General features: G+C 39.6%; 1 protein-coding gene across 5 annotated transcripts in view; it reads right to left on the reverse strand.

The window, feature by feature from the left end:
* The window catches only part of COL11A1 (collagen type XI alpha 1 chain), a 280,302-nt gene that overhangs the window by 245,814 nt on the left and 17,027 nt on the right, over positions 1 to 17,461 (reverse strand). For all 5 annotated transcript variants that reach the window (XM_072998040.2, XM_072998042.2, XM_020788718.3 and 2 more), the window contains exon 2: positions 5,942 to 6,109. In XM_072998040.2, the coding sequence (XP_072854141.2) occupies positions 5,942 to 6,109 (168 nt within the window). The remainder of the gene's footprint in view (positions 1 to 5,941; positions 6,110 to 17,461) is intronic.

A 17,461-nucleotide genomic window follows, 5' to 3' on the forward strand; every position in this document is an offset into this window, starting at 1 on the left:
CCACAACTACTTGTGAAAATGGCTTTATTTCACCTTTAGGCCCCAGAGAGAAGAACTCTAGGAAGCCAGCTGAGGATATAAATATCAGTTACTTAGCTTATTTCCAATGCAAGTCATACAGATGTCACAAAGGAGGGGTAAGGAGCCAATAACTTAGAGCCAAAGGCTATTTCAATTTAGGTAACTGCCAAAAACAACAAGAAGAAAACAAACAAAACCCATCTCCACACGTGCATTTACTTTGGCATATAAAACAACAACACAAAAATGAGCAATTACCATGTAGCAGCTGAACCTACTGAGTATATACAGTGTCATTCAAAAGAAAGGACATGCAAGTGCACGTTAACACAAGACTTACTTCCCCCCTGGGGAATGTCTACTCCATACTCTCAGGCCTGGCTTTGACAGAGGGTGCTTATTCTTTCTTAACAGCTTCTAAAAGGCAACGGTCCAATGACCACTGAAAGGTTTTCAATGGCAAGGCCACTGAGATTTAAGGCTGAGTGACAGCTCCATTCTACCAGCAGTTCTTATGCCTGTAACTGAGCCTTTTTAAAACACTGTGGCTGGAGTATTAGATGGCAGCAAAACACAGATAAAGCAACAGGGGTCTTTAATATAGTAAGAAAGGCAACCCTGAAGGGTAGCCAAGTTGGTTCAAAAGCAGCAAACACCATTCTTTCTAACAAATGTAGAGTGCATTTTCATTGCCAGCTATGACATGGTGGTGACTACTCTGATTTGGACTTCTTCCTGGTTGCTCAAGAGGAGATATGTCTGTGATAACAGCAAAAAAATCTCTTCAGAAATCCAACTCGAGTGGATGAAATTCAAGCAGCCGATTTGCAAGGTTGCTGGATAGCTCAGGGGTTTAAATATCTAGCTACAGAGCCAGCAGCTGTGAGTTTGATTCCCCACTGTGCCTCCTGCAAGTAGAGCCAGCCTGTGTGGCCCCAGGATGCCCCCAGAAGAAGGGAATGATAAAGCACTTGGAAAATCCTGAAAAGGGTCACCATAAGTCTAAGTTGACTTGACGACACATGATTTTTTATTATTAACCACTGAATTGTACTTTCTAGTTAACAGTTGAGTGCTAGGTATCTTCCCCCCGCCTTACTCTTGCAACCTGTTCCTAATTTCAGAGACTTTGCACATATATGGTACTTCATTTTGAAACACATACTTCTATAGTAGATGAAGCATAACTACTGTATTAAGGTTTCAACTGCATGAATCTGATACATATGTTACACATAACCTGTGTAACAATTTAAAGCAAAGCAAAGTGTGTTGCTTGTATATCACCCCATAGTGCTGAGAGCACTCTCTGAGCAGTTTACAATTTAATTATGCAAGCTATATATTACCTCCCCAGTCAGCTGGGTACTCTGTTTACCAACTTTTGAAGGATAGAAGGCTGAATCATCCTCAAGCTGTCTACCTGAATTCATTGGGACCACAAGCAGGTTGTGGGCAGAGGTTTGACTACAGTGATCCTCTCTGCCATGAGGCTCATAGCTCTAGATTTAAGACATACCTACTCTTTAAGCTCTAATTTGACAGTATAATTTGATACCCTTTAAAACAATGCAGGATTCTTCTTCAAACTACATTCTTGCTGTTTCCATACTATTGTGGTTGACGCTGACCATCTTACAACAATCTCCATGCATGGTGTCAGCAAGCAGCTCAGATAGCCTGGGCAGCAACAATGGTTAGCCAGGGCTAGAAGTAAAGTCTTACAAATAGCCTTGCCATATAATTCCTACATCACATTTCAATGTAGGAATAATACGCGATCTGCATATATATTACTATATACTTCCACTATGGCAGCTTCATGTACAGTGGGCCATTGACTTGCAGACGGCTTGACTTACAGACTTTTTGAGTTACAGACTTCTCTGGCCGCAAAATTTAGGTTTGACTTGCAGACTGAGATTTGACTTACAGACCAGAAAAAAACCAAAATGGAACAAAAACGGCCTGTTACGGGATTAATCGGTTTTCAATGCACTGTAGGTCAATGGAGACTTGATTTACAGACTTTTTGACTTGAGAACCGCCTTCCAATACGGATTAAGTTCTCAAGTCAAGACCCCACTGTATCTGTAACAGATACCCAAAAAAGGCTTGTGCAGATGCACAGAATAGAAATATCATCAGCCTCACTAATGTACACACTTATTCTGGATTAATTCACTCTGAATACACTGGCTTTCACTGCTGAGTAAACATGTTCAGAATTATATTGCACACTGATTGCTAGCAGAGTATTTCCATTGCTTTAAAAATAATATATTTTTGAGAAGCAAAAGAATATGCCAGATATTGTCTTTGTCATTGTCTGTTCTAAAAGTGATTTGTTTTCTCTTTGTGTGACCTTCTGTAATTCATGTAAGTCCTTTGCATTGTGGTCAAATGTCAAAGCAGAATCTCATTTTTTAAAAAAGGGAAGAAAAAGAGATAAATCAGATTGGGATAAATCAAACTGTTAGTCCAGTTTGGACCAGTCTCACTCAACTATTAGGATTTACTTAAGTATCGTTTCAAGATACTGTTTGTTCAATGGGTTTACTGTAGGTGGGACTAACAACTGATTTAATCTGGAAATTCTGAGAGCACAAACACAAACTCTAGAACCAAGAGTGAACCTTAAAGAATCTTAAGGAGGTGTAACAATGAATAAAGAACCTTAAAGCTCATGAATAAAGAACAAAGCTTTCGCAAATACAATAAAGAACAAGTTAGCAGATTTTTCCAGTCATTTGGAAGGAGACATTCATGAATTCTTCTAGGTCTTGAACCATTTTTTTAAAATGTATTTCTATTGCTGATTCTGCCCCTCCTATAAAAGGGATGGATGGATTCTTAAATATGAGATTAAATACGTACAGTTCAAGTCAGCACAAACTCACACTAAGTCTCAGATAGCAATAGTAATTGAAATATTTGTTCATAGCTTGATGTGAGGTGAGCCACCTTGCATTCTCCACCAGACCCAAATGCACAGCCAAACATAATTTACAATCTGAAATCCATTAACTATATACAACTATGACATGAACCTTGTGCATGTATGTGTAAAGACATGCGCGGATAGACAAAATATGCATACTTTATTAATACATATGGAACAGGCATATATTTGAAAAAGAATGCATATGAAACAGCTTAAGTCACTCAACAAGTATAAATCCGCAGAATTCATACATTTGTAAATGTGTACAAAATCATAAACATTATGAAAAAAAATGCAGATGGAAATAAATACACATTTCTGAATGAGAGAAATTCTGCAGTCTTAGAAGGACCCACAGCACAATAATCTGTGAATAAAAACAAAGAACCTTGCTTGATCTGAATTTTACAGCTGCCCCCATTCATAGAAACATAAAGGTTCTGGGTGACAAATATGCCCACTTCCATAAGAGCCACAGGAAGACAAGGAGCTATGTCTGAGTTCACACTGGACCTCAGAGAAGCCTGGACATTTTTCTGCTTTCTGGCCCTCTCAGAGGCTCCAGCTTTCTCCAGTCTCCAGAAAGGGGAGACTAGAATAAGAATAGTGTGGTTGGAGAACAGTGGCTAACTGCATAAATGTTCTTATTTCCTGCTAAGGAAATAGACAGAATATATCATACTATCTACTACACACCTCGAAATGTAACTAACTACCCTTCAGTAATCTGCAACAGGTGCATCTTGAGGCAATATTATAACTCTGATTATTTAATATTTACATTTTTCTTCTGCCAAAGAATAGCCAAGAACAGCTGACACATAAAGGGCACTGCAACAATACTCTGATCAGGTGAGACATCAGAAATGCTGGACTAGTGCCCAGATTCCTTAATGGGTTGGATACAGACCAATAAACTGAAACTGAAACTCAGACATTTAAGTCCTGTGGCTATATGGTTTCCAGTGCTGGGATATTAATTGTATTATTCTGGATTTAATATTCTGAAACCTTGGGTCCTTTTGAGAAAAAAAAGTAGAAGATAAATATTTTAAATAAATGAATGAATAAGTCTTTCTATCATCCTTATCTGCTTCACTACACAAGCTTAGGCAGAAGGGAACACCTCACCTCCTCAGTCACAGTGCTTTCCTGGAGTTGGCTCACTGCTTCAAGGGAAGTACAGTCTTGTTACCTATTAGATTCTAGAGGGAGAGCATCTAAATAAATTACCCTCCAATGGAGCAGTGAGGCAATTTCTAGAAAGTACTAGAAGGGTGTTCTCTTCTGCTTCCCAGCGAAAGCACATGTAGTGAAGCAGATAATGGCAATAGCTGAGCAGGACATAGAAACCTGTCTCAAATCACTTCTGTCTTCACAAGATATAAAAGCTGCTATTCTGGAGACGAAAAACTACAGAACAAGAATCCAGAGAGAAACAGCTAGGATAAAATATATACCCATGCTGGACATGCATTTCAATGGATCAAATATTAGCCAAGGTATCTTAAATCCTTACAAAATATAATAATTATGTAGTTATCTCCTGTTATCTTCCTTCTCAACCAACCAGATCCACTTTTTCCAAACAAGGATCAGTGATAAAGTCTGTCAATCTTTACATTACCACATGTTATTCCTCTGTTGTTTTCTTTAATCATTGTTGCTGTTTGCAGAACCAGCTTCAAAATAACTGAATACCAAACAGGTGTCACAAATCATTACTAGGTGTGAAATGCAACCAACATCACTAAACTTTTATCTTAGAGCTTTACATGAATGTTTTACCATATAGTCACTGGACTACTGAAGAGACTTCAATAGTCTCTTGAGGGACTATTGAAGGCCCTCTAGGAAAGGCCAGCCTTTTAAACTGAACCCAGAAACAAATATGTAACTATTGGAGCTGATGCTGGCTGGAGTGAGGCATCTGGCTTTGGAGCCAGATTTTGAGCATTAAATTCTCCACTGTGCCTTCCAGGAGAAGAAGACCCAGTTGGTGTATCCTTGGGCAAGCTGGCCAGTCCCTTGGCACCACCAGAAGAAGGGAATGGTAAACCACCTGTGGGAACTCTATACCTGGAAAGGGTCACTACAAGTTACTTTTGAGTATTCTCTACCTAGAAAACCTTGGAAAAGGTTGCCATAAGTCAGAATTGACTTGATAGCAGTGGAACTGAAAAGTGACTGGAATTGGGCATCATCCATAATTTAAACTGCCACATTTTGGATCAACAGGGGCAGGAAACCAAAGCTGCATTCCTTCCATTGCAATTCATGTTTTAAAAAATTGAAAGTATTAATTCCAATAGAATAGTCAAGACTGGCAGTGCAGAGCTATGGATGAACCTCTCAGCAGGGTTAAAAAATCAGGTGGGCAGGAGGAAGATGTGGAAGCAGTTTCTATCCAAGTAGGAACTGGGTAGAACTGGGCATGTAGCTGCCATGCCAGCTCTCTAGACATTTCCTAAAGCACAGTAGAGGGAAGTTTACAGAATTTGCAATTTAAAAAATTCCTTCCTCTATGGCATTGCTCAGTAGCTCAGGGACCATGACACTTGAGTGATGCTACCAGAATCTCCATATCAAAACACCCTCCTGACACCTCACAGAAACAGATTTATCAGGCAAGTATATGAAACATAAGAAGAGCCTTCCTGAATCAGACCAAAGAGCTGTGCTGTCCAGCATTCTGTTTCCCTTGTTAGCCAGTTTAGATAGCATTAATTAATCAGCACCCTTCCCCTTTGTATTCTTTAGGGAGTGGTAACCAAAGCAAAACTATCTCTGATACTGGAGGTAATCCATATTTTTTAATCATATACATATCTTTCTGTCGAGGTTGGTGCCCATTGCTACATCTTACGGCAAACCGAAATGGTAATTGCAGCTCTAATTGGCAGGAAGCAAAGTCAAAATAATGTTTACATTGTATTACATCACAATTCCCATACCACACACACCAATCAGACTCACCTGGGTACAGCTGTTTGGTTGGAGCACTGAGTTGTGCCTGTTTTGAAACTTTGTAGGCGACATCTGATCCTTTGGAATTTCTTCTGTTTATGCAAAATCCTGCTGTTTTGGATATTCCTTCTGGTGAATTATGAAACTGTAATGCTTTGAGCACATCAACAGATTCAGCTGAAAACAAGAGAAAGAAGAAAAGGAGTATATATATATTACTCATACTTCTTCCAAAATGTTGAACCTTTTACAAAATGGAAGTAATACATTCAGAAGCTTACATGGTTGTCCCATATACACTTCTGATGGTAACATCCAACTATCAATGACCCCATTTGTCCCATGGCAGACTTTGCCATGGACCCCTGGTGCTATGAACTCTTAGGGCTTCACTATATCTGACCATCCAGGGCCAGATGTTATGTCATAAAGCCAACCTCCCTTACGTCAATGGATCAAAACCTCTGAAAACCTCTCTGTCTTCAGCTCCAAATCACATTCAGAAGCACAGGAGCAGCTGCAGATACCAGGGATGTTGGCAAGTCTTACGTTCTGAGTCCCAAGTCAAACTCTTTGGCACCAAATCCCGAGTCCCAAGCCCCAAGTCTGAGTTTTTATTAAAAACAAGCTCCATCCCCCAGGAAAAAAGGGAGGGAGTGGGTTGGTTCTGAGCTGTGGGTCTGAATCATTGAAAAAACAAAAACAAACCTGAGTCAAGTCCAAGTCAAATAGCTGGTGAGACTTAAGTCCGACTTGACAGCAATTCCTATGACTCAAGTCCCCTTCCCTGGTACAAAAGTTACCCCCAACTAGGAAGACGAGGTTATCATGAAGGGCGAGAAGGCAGAAATAACAAGGAACAGTCCAAGTAGGAGGAAAGGAAGGCAGGGCGAGTGTAACAATCAAAGGTTCCCGAAGATCTCTCTTTTTGAAAAAAATGCATCTTATCTTAAAGAGCAGTTCATCTCCTCATGTGCCTTGTTTTCAAGTGAAACTGTTCACATTAAAGGGGTGATTTTTTAAAAAAAATCTATCTATCTATCTATCTATCTATCTATCTATCTATCTATCTATCTATCTATCTATCTATCTATCTATCTATCTATCTATCTATCTATCTATCTATCTATCTATCTATCTATCTATCATTTATTTATTTATTTATTTATTTATTTATTTATTATTTATTTCTTTATTTCTTTATTTCTTTATTTCTTTATTTCTTTATTTAGCTATGGAACTTGCAAATGTTGGCACCTTAGGTGTGTGCAGCAGGGACTGTTTGAGGGGTAATGCTGCAATCTGACGCCCAGATGCTTCACAGGTCTAATTTAAAAGGTGAACAGCATTTCAATTCGGATGACTCTCTTATTTATTGCAAAGTGGAATAAGACAGTACTTCTTTCCATCCCTTTTTAAGCATTCCGTCTTCTTCAAGCATCAAAGTTCTGCAGTGAACTTTCACTCTGGCAGTATGTCAGGAACCCCAAGCAGGATGAACTGCTCAAATACTCAAAACGGCTCAAACTACTCCATGCCTCAAAGAGGGTAAGCAATTTCCTACATGCATGCCTCACAATGTATGACTTTTCTCAAAGCAGATTTTTTTTTCAGGCCAAAAGCATTCAGCTGGATCACCTCTAAGGCCTAAGAGGACAATGCACAAAGAAAATGTCTATGAGGGCCTGGGCTGCACAGGAGCTCGGGAACAGAAAACAGCCTGACCACCCATGTGGGCCAGATCCACGGCACAATGGCTGGGATTCAGAAACTGGAGCCTGGGCCACCTAGAGTGTACCACCATAGTTAGGGTTGTCAGGTCTTAGGTTTGGCCCCAAAGGATCAGGTTTGGAGCTTTGTTCTCTCATTCTCCGGCTTTGGCCTTAAAATCTCAGGGAACAGGATGGTTCCTGTGGTCTTGCTAGAGTTTATCCTGGAGTACTGCAGATCACCATGAGTTCTACCAGTAGATCCGGAATGATTCCTGTTCCAATGTTCTGATTTAATTATTTATTATTTTAGTTATCTCTTTTATTTATATGATGCCCTTCTCTCCCCATAGGAATTCCAATGTGTCTCACAAACAGATAAATCATCACAACTGAAAACACCATAAAGTAAAACTTTTCTTTCCCTTTCAGTGCTGCACTTGCTTCCCTCGTTGCCATGTAGCTTTCAGCCTGCAACTGTCCAAAAGGGTATCACACTCTTGAAAGCAAATGCATGGCACTACTAGGTCACTGGCCTTTAAATTCTTCTCTATGTTAGCTGGCATGCAAACAATTTTACAACTGCTGTTGAAGGGGTCTGCACATGGGCACATCCCCATGACAGTACAAGAATATGTCAGAGGAGATCCTGGAACCGTAGGGAATGGAATGCTGCAGACCTACCAAGTCTAGCCACAAATCAGTTAAACTTTGCAGGCACTTAGGACAGGAGGAAGGAATATGCATAAGGTGCATCTTACATAAAGAAGGCACCAGAGAAAGGCTGAATACTATCTGATGGCTGTCTCTCAACTAGGGATGGAAAATAAAGTTATCTTAACTTGCTTTTGAAAATGAATGTGTCGTATTTGTGGTTTACCAGAGGATTAACAAACATACAAACTTCATTTGATTATCCATCAATGGAAAGAAACTTCAAGCAGCACATTATTTTCCTGCCTCCATTTCTCTTTTTGTTTTTAAAGTATACACCTCTACATGTGTGCAGTGCAAACTGTGAATCTTTGACAAACACAACACACCTGTTTGAAGCAATAGAAGTGTATACACAGATTAAGAAAAAAATTGTAGCTAGTTATGTCCATGGGAAAAGTATGCATCTGTAGACATTTTTTTCTTCATGTGTGCATCTGTGTGGACATTTATTTCACTGATTAAAGGTTGTGTGTTGCATTTGTCAAACATTTACTTTGTGAATTCTACACATTTATCTGTGTATGAAGTTTCACTCAATATGAAAGACGATGGGAAGAAAATGCAGGTGTCTTTTGGAGAAATGCACCAAGATCAAGACTGATTTTCACATTTCCATTTCCAACTTCTGAAAGAACCTGGGGAGAGTAGAGTACAATCCATGTGATTTTCAGTCTCTCTATTTCTTCCTCTTGGGTTTAAACCTGACCCCACTGCAGTTTTACTAAAGACTGTATTTCACAGCAAAATCAGTCAGCAAAAGAAAGAAAAAATCCTCACATTAAAGGGAAGATATAATTAAAGAATTCATTGCTAGCTCACTGCTTCCCCCCATCATTCATACCTACAGGCTGTATAGTGTATAGGGAGAATGATTCATGTATAAAAAAAATTACTTAATATGAAAATCAAAATGAAAAAATATACAAAGATGTATGCAACTTTCTCCACCGCCCATACTCCAGAACATAAGAGCTGGGTCAGACCAAAAGCCTGTCTAATCCAGCATTTTGTTCCCACCAGCGTCACTAGATACCAGCAGGAAATACACAAGTGCTATAAATGTGCAATTCAACTCTCCTGATTATGTTCTCTGCCTGTTTTTAGCTTCTGATACCAAAAGTCCTGTTTAGCCATCACGACTAGAAGCCAGTGATAGCATTGACCTCACTGGAACAAAATTCAACTGAGAAGAGGAATCGCAACAAGAGGAACCATTTGGCATGTTTGCCTCTGGCAAGATAAATTACAGGGATGTCTTCCATGCAGCTAGTTGTTTATATGAAAGCTGCCTACTCATGGGATTCAGGGCAAGCATAGTCAAGCTAGCAGAATTCCAGAAATCTGAAGTTTTCCCAGGAGGCTGAGAATCAACCTAATCAAATGAACACAGGTACTCCATGTGATCCTATTTCTTAGGGGCATCAACTTCATAGATATAATGAGTAAAGCAAGACCCTTTGCTGGCATAGCGGATACACATGAAGGAGCACAGCAAATTTAGAGCAATCTGTAATCTGAAACAGTTGAAAACCATGCTTGGTCTGAAATATTGATCAATAAAGGAGAAAATCCCCCATTCAAATGTCATTTCCATGCATGCTTAATGCAGGGTGAGCTAGAAATATGAAGGTGCCATTTCATGAACCAGTCAAACTGGTTAATATGCTACAAAACCTTTGGATTATCGCTAATGACAAAACTAAGTAAACCTCACCTGTTTCTGTATACAAAGATAAATCCTATACCTAAAAAAATTCAGGGCCTAATTTAGTTATTCTGATGGGCCCATAATCTCTTTCAGATCAATTTCAACTGATCTAATGTGATATGAACATGAATCTGAGGTGAAACACATAAATCCAGAATTTCACAGCTTCTATTGACTTGTTATTGGGACCGTTTAAATATACATCCCCCCCCCCAAATGTGCAAAATATTCAGAAGCATGGTACCCCTTACTGGGGTGGGTGGAGAGAGAAAACACTCAGAACAAACAGCACAGGTTGAAATCAAAATCAAACCTAACTTTTCAAAAATTATGGCCAAAATGGGAAGGAGGAAAGGTATATAAATAGCATGCCTTTAGCTACTGAAATTGGTACTAAAATGACATTAAGAGCAACAAAGAACCGATAACCTTATTGGTGATTTACATGTGTATAAGTTAAATTGTATAACTCACCATGGTCAACTGTCATGAACTAATAAAGCATTGGCTGTACTACTAGGCATGCTTCTTTTGCACAATTAGATGCTTACCTCATCATGTGACCATAGCTTCACTAGTTGACAACAATTCATCAGAGTTAGGGTACATTCAGTCAGAGAAGCAGGATTACACTGATTGCACCAAAAAGGGTTGTTTTGTTAGATACAATTTCATTTGAAACCCTTCTGCTCCCCCTAATCTGGTCCCCTTCACTGTAGCCCAGCTCCAAAAAAACAAACAAACAAACAAAAAAACCAAGTCCCCTGCCACTGGACCAAAAATGTCTGGATGGTCATGGAACCACAAACTTCTGTACATATTATAGTCGCAAGGAAAATAGACAGAATCTGAATGGTCAAAAATGTGAGCTAAATCACTGTTTCACCTCACCTTTTGTTACACAACTTAACTTGTGCACATACAATTCACTAACAGGATTCTGGCCTGTGATTCTTAAATAAACACCAAATATAAAGTGTAAGGGAAGATGTTTTCTGGATATGAAAAGGAACAGGAAAGAAAGATTAGGAATTGAGTAAATTTAGAATGAGATTACAGGGGAAAAATAGGTGTGTTGTTTTTTTTAAAAAAAGCTTTCATTACTGCTGCTTTTTGAAACTGGACGATTGGATCAACTGGCAGATATGAAAAACTCTGATGGAATGGTATCATAGTCTTATGATCAAAATAAATCATATAACAGAGCAACACATAGTTATTTCCCGTCTCCTGGCTTTGTCTCACTGACTTTTCATCTCAAATCAGTTTCAGAGAAAGAAACAGTGTTTGGGGCAGTGGGGCTGGGGAGGGAGTCAATGTTATTGAAACTTCTCTGAGTTTTCATTAACACTTGAATTAATTGATGGAGCAAACTGTAAAATATTAGTTTCCTTAAAAAGATATTATTTTTGCTAGATCTGGTTATATCCAGGCTGTTCCAGATTGATAGAAAATTATATTATCCAAGTAGTCTATAAACCACAGCTAGGTAAAGGTAAAGGTTCCCCTTGACAATTTTTGTCCAGTTGTGTTCGACTCTAGGGGGCGGTGCTCATCCCCGTTTCCAAGCCATAGAGCCACAGCTACATCTCTGTTAATTCCCAGTCAGCTAATTGCCTAAAAGTTGAAAAAGGTTTAACTGCACCCATTTCTTAACCCTCCATCCTTTCTTAAAGAAGCTACAGAAATCTAAAGATTCATAAACATTTCCCAGAGTTAACATTTGTTTATGGATTCTTAATCCAAAGGCTGGATTAAATGATGTTTGGGAGACATTCCAGCTTTATGAGCCTAGAATTGCCTTTGTAAAACCCAGCTGGAATCCTTCTGCTTACTTTAGATGTATTGAGTCTAAAAAATATTCAAATTAACCACAGGCTAGATAAAGTTGAATGAAATCAAGAGGGATATCTTCTTCTTGACAGGGCAATGTCACATTATTTATATATGGCCATTTTTTTAGTGCAGGAGTGGGTAATTTTGGCTATCCATATGTTTTTAAGCTGCAACTTTCAGTAGTCCTAACCAGGAAAGCCAATTGGTGAAGGATTATATGACAGCTGCAGTTCAAAAACATCTGGTTATCCAGAATTCCCACCTGTGTCTTCCTGCTTCATTTTATTATCTCAGAACAATTGCCATAAGGTATAAAAAGTTGTACCTTATGGTGCCTTTTCTGCTTGATTTTTGACATGATAAATTAGGGGAGGCTAGGCAGTTTCAGTAGCCATGGTATGTGATAAAACATCCAACTCTTTCTGACATGAGAACTGAGAGGGAAGCATTAATCCTTTAGTACTTTTCTTGGTCAGAAAAAGTTGTGTGAACCGTACATGGCCATTGGCCAAAACTTTAGAAACACTGTTTGCAACTGCCGTCAGTGCTGCAGAATCCTTACATTGTGGGTCTAGTTCTTTGCTCATTCTGCCACAAAACTGAATGCTAGGGAACTCAAATGTACCATCATGGTAAACAAGGGCTAACAGAAACCTTAGGGCTTTGATCCCTGAATAGTTGGAAAATTTCAGAATATTTTGGCAACATTCTCTTTACTTCAGGTCCCTGGATACATGTAAAGCATTCTGGATTCTACTCTATCCAGCTTAATCTGGTAATAATCATGCTAAACCATTACTTAGAAATTAAGCAGAGGCCACTCAAGAGTCCCTAATTAACCAGGTTCTGTTTTTCCACTCACTTTATCTTCTAATTAACCTTTTAAGTAAGTTAATAAATAGAGAACGAAGGAAGTAAAGAGGCTGTTTTCTCAGTCTTTCAAATCATGCAGAGAAATCCAGAAGCAGAAAACAAAATATCCCTGCTCTATTGCTGTGTTAGATATAAAGGAGGAAACTACATTTGTTTTTCAACTATTTAACTTATTCGTTTTTAAAGAGAGAAAAAGGAAGATCTTGGAAAATGTTTCTTTTAAAGTGCCATGTTTCAAATACTTCATCGTTATGATGTTTGAATGCCAAATTGATGCAGTACCCATTACTTTTTCATTATTGGGGGTGAGGGAGAATCTTAGGGAGGACTAGAGAATGATATAAAAATTGAAAATAACTACTAAAATTCCTTTTAAAGGCCCTTAACTAGTAAGTACAAAACATTAAATAGCTCAGTGGTTTGGATATTTGGCTGGGGAGCTAGAAGTTAGGAGTTTGATTTCCCACTGTCCCTCCTTGACGGTGGCTGGACCCAAGGATCTACTGCAGGGATTCTTAACCTTTTCTTTACCATGGACTCCCTTTAAATATACTTTGTTGCACCTGACCACCAAGACTTAACTCAAGATTTAAAACCATAAAGTGCATCAAATGTTTATTTAAAATTTCTCATGAAGAGTCTCATTGACAGATATTCCTTGCTATAATGCAGACACTTTTTAAGATCACTGAAAGAAGCTTAATTTAGCTTTGAACTGGATGCACCCTCATCAACAGCATCAGTTCTTTTACATTTCAGATTCAGCCAAAATGCAATGGCTGAATCTGAATGCAGCCAAAATGCAGTTATGAAATTATCTGCAATATTATTGAAAAGTTACTTTACCTGACAATAACCAAATGGATTTATTAGCAGAAATAAAAGAAGAAACACGATCATGAAGTCCATCCGAACACTCATTCACACTAACATTGACTAACTCCAAATCTCTCTTCCTGCAGCTTCCGACTGGCTGTGCAGTAACAAGAAATGTCATGTGCTGTCTCTCAGCAACTCAGCATCATTCACTCTGCATGTTCTCACAATGTGCAAAAATATCAAACAATACAAACAAGCAGGAGAAATGATGATTTTGTTCTACGTTTCCTTCTTTCTTCTTTTCTGTTTTAACTGCAAAAGATTGTAGTATTTCTTCAAGCCTTCGCAAACCTCTTGCAAGGACACTGTAGCCCCTGGGGTGCAGGTTAAGAATCTATGATCTACAGCACTGGTTCTTAACCTTGGGTTACTCAGGAGTTTTGGACTGCAACTCCCAGAAGCCTTCACCACCAACTGTGCTGGCTGGGGTTTCTGGGAGTTGCAGTTCAAAAACATCAGAGTAACAAAGGTTAAGAACCACTGATCTACAGAGTCCCTTCCAGCTCTGAAATTCTAAAAAGATGATGACTGGTTGTCATACCACATGCACTCATTGGTCACTGGGTTAGTTTTGAAATGTAACTTCATCATGCCCTTGCTACCCCATCATCCAGATGTGGTATGTCCAGGTAGGGAAAGCTAAGCTCTTTCATTATCCCATCCTGCCTTCCTGTCCTCTAGTTCTGCAGATGTTTTTCTACCAAACAAGTTTAAATACCACAAGAGAGCTTGACTGGGAAGAAGAGAAGTTAAAGCTACCAACCATGTAGAGGTAAGATGACAGACTAGCCCTCACACATATACACTATTATGGTATGAGTTAACTGCTATTAACTGTAACTGCTATTCAGATGTTAGGAGGGCATGAAGATGCAAGTATCCCCTTGCTCTTAGTGGGACGACTTGTGCCCCCTTTCTACCCAAAGGTGTTCTCTACTTGGAGCAATATCCTGCTTTGGTTTACTTCAAAGATAAGGAAGCATCACACAAAAGAAAGAAAGAAAGAAAGAAAGAAAGAAAGAAAGAAAGAAAGAAAGAAAGAAAGAAAGAAAGAAAGAAAGAAAGAAAGAAAGAAAGAAAGAAAGAAAGAAAGAAAGAAAGAAAGAAAGAAAGAGGCCCTAGAGTTGCTCATCCACAGTCAGCACCTGGACAGCAGATTAAGCAGGAAGAGGAATCACCTGGTCACTCTCTTCTCAATACATGCCATATAGACTGGGTTCCTATTTAAATGAATGATAATAACCATTATTATAAATGTTGTAAAGATGCTGTCCTACTTTGGGCACATCATGGAAAGCCAAGATTCTCTGGAAAAGATAATAATGCTGGGAAAGGTGGGAGGCAGAAGGAAAAATGGAAGACCAAATATGAGACGAATTGGCTCCCTAAAGGAATCCACAGGCTTGAGTTTGCAAGGGCTGAGCAGGAGGGCTGTTGAGGACAGGACATTTCGGAGATGGCTCATTCATAGGGTCGCCATAAATCAGAGGCAATTTGACAGCACGTAACAAGCCAATAATTTAAATTTCTAAATGATTTCTAAATTTACAGCTACCCTTTCTTTCTTTCTTTCTTTCTTTCTTTCTTTCTTTCTTTCTTTCTTTCTTTCTTTCTTTCTTTCTTTCTTTCATTCATTCATTCATTCATTCATTCATTCATTCATTCATGATGATAAGTGTTTTGGTCAGTTGATCATAAGTAAGGGGACACTAACTCTTACTGATACACAGGATGACAGGAAATTAAGCAGTAATATATTTTTATTTTTTCCCCCAGTACCAGCTCTGATCTTCTTTTCAGGCCCTTCTTCAAGTCTGTATTCTATGAAAAAAAGAAGGCTACTGCAGTAAATAGCAGAACTTTTAATACACCATATTCAAGCGTCCTTCAGAAAACTTCATCACCCACTTTAAAAATGACCTGATTAGTTTTAATATTGGGCATATTAACTGCTAAGAATCCAAACAACTTGAGAAAGTGAAGGGATAGTGGGGCAACAAAACAAACAAACAAAACAAAAACAAAGAAACCCACATCTTTGAACAAAGTGTAAACTTTGTCATAAATTGTTCCCTCCGCCCACCTCCTGCTTGGCATTTCATACATCTTCATATCCTCTTTCAGTAACATATGGCAATAGTCTTGGAATATTTACTGTAACTCAAAATATAGCTAGCCTTACGGTTGACATCAAATGCCGATGAGTTAGTGACTTGCTCTAATACTGTCTGGTGAATGCTCTGAACACACATGTTCCAGGTCTTCCTTCATTGTCACAGATTTTATACAGTTCTATCCATCTGGAAGGGGGGGGGAAGGTAAATTGACTAAGCTTTAGGAGCAGTAATGTTTCAAACTGTATTCCACGAAACCCTGAAGTAATTTAAAAGAATAAAGAACTCCTCAATGGGTAACAAGGGATACGACTGCTTGAAAGACAACTTTCTAAGGTCACCAGACATTTGTGCAGCTGTTGGGGAGATTCATATACATCTGAGACTCTAGAACAGTGTTTTCCAACCTTTCTTGAGTGGTGTCTCCCTTTTATAATAGCCAAGTAACCTGCCCAACAGGTCCCTCCCCGTGTTCCACGCCCTCTGCAGATCTCCTTCCTCACCTCTCTATCCCTCTTGTCTTCCTTCTCTATGACTCAGGTGGGGCCTAGAGGTCCTTTCTCCTTTTCCTACACTGTCATCACCACACCCAGAAGAGGAGGAAACACAGATGGAGTGAAAAACACTACAGCTGGAACAACTTTCCAATCCTGCCACCCATCTTGAATGTGAGTGTTCTCAGGGTACACTGCCCATGTGCCTCATTCAGGCCTCTCTGAGCCAGGTTAATGCTCTGGTCGAAAAGGCTGATGTCAATCCTCCAAAGGTGAATACGGAGGAGCAGAGAGAAATGAAGAAGAGGACTTTTTCTGATGGAGTGATGTGCCTGCATAAAAGGAAAATCCACCTACAGGTATACAGAAGTAGCTAAGAACTCTAGAGTGCCGGCAAATCCAGCTCAGTGCTCAGAGTATGTCATCGCCAAAGAGGAGTCCAATAAATACACTATCAAATACAGTGGTGCCTTGCATAGCGAGGTTAATCCGTTCCGGATTAACCTTCGCTATGTGAAAACATCACTAAACGGGAATAAAAAAGCCATAGAAACGCATTGAACTTTGTTCAATGTGTTCCTATGGCTTGAAAACTCACCGTTAAGCGATGTTTCTCCATAGCGCCGCCATTTTCGTGCCCTCGGTAAGCGAGGGCAGGGCGTGAAAATGCGGCGCGGACCTTCCGGCGGCCATTTTGGAACCGCCGATCAGCTGTTCTCCCCCGCTTCGTTCTGCGAAGATCGCTAAGCGAATCGCTTAGCGATCATCGCAAAGCGAAAAATCGCCATAGGGGCCATCGCTGAGCGAACGCTCCAGCGATGGCCCGGACCCCCTCGCTATGCGAATTCATCGCATAGCAAAGCACTCGCTAAGCGAGGCACCACTGTATGTTTAATTATATCATATATGCTGCCAACTTATTTTTTCCTTAACAGTAAATCAATGTCAAACTGCCCAGACCACACAGAACAAGTCTGCAAATCATTTAAACCAAGGGTCCCCAACCCACCAGTCTGCAGCCTGGTTAACGGGCCATGGCCTTGGCAGGACCGGGCCATGGAGACAGATCTCCCGCCCCCTCTGCACACATGTACACATGTATGCCCCCCAACATACACACATGCACTGTCCACGCATGCACAGACGCAGACCCTGCCCACCCATGCATGGACACACACAAACACCCCGCCCCTGCCCAC

Source organism: Pogona vitticeps, chromosome 4 (genome assembly GCF_051106095.1).
Source record: "Pogona vitticeps strain Pit_001003342236 chromosome 4, PviZW2.1, whole genome shotgun sequence".
In the NCBI taxonomy this organism is placed as follows: Eukaryota; Metazoa; Chordata; class Lepidosauria; order Squamata; family Agamidae; genus Pogona; species Pogona vitticeps.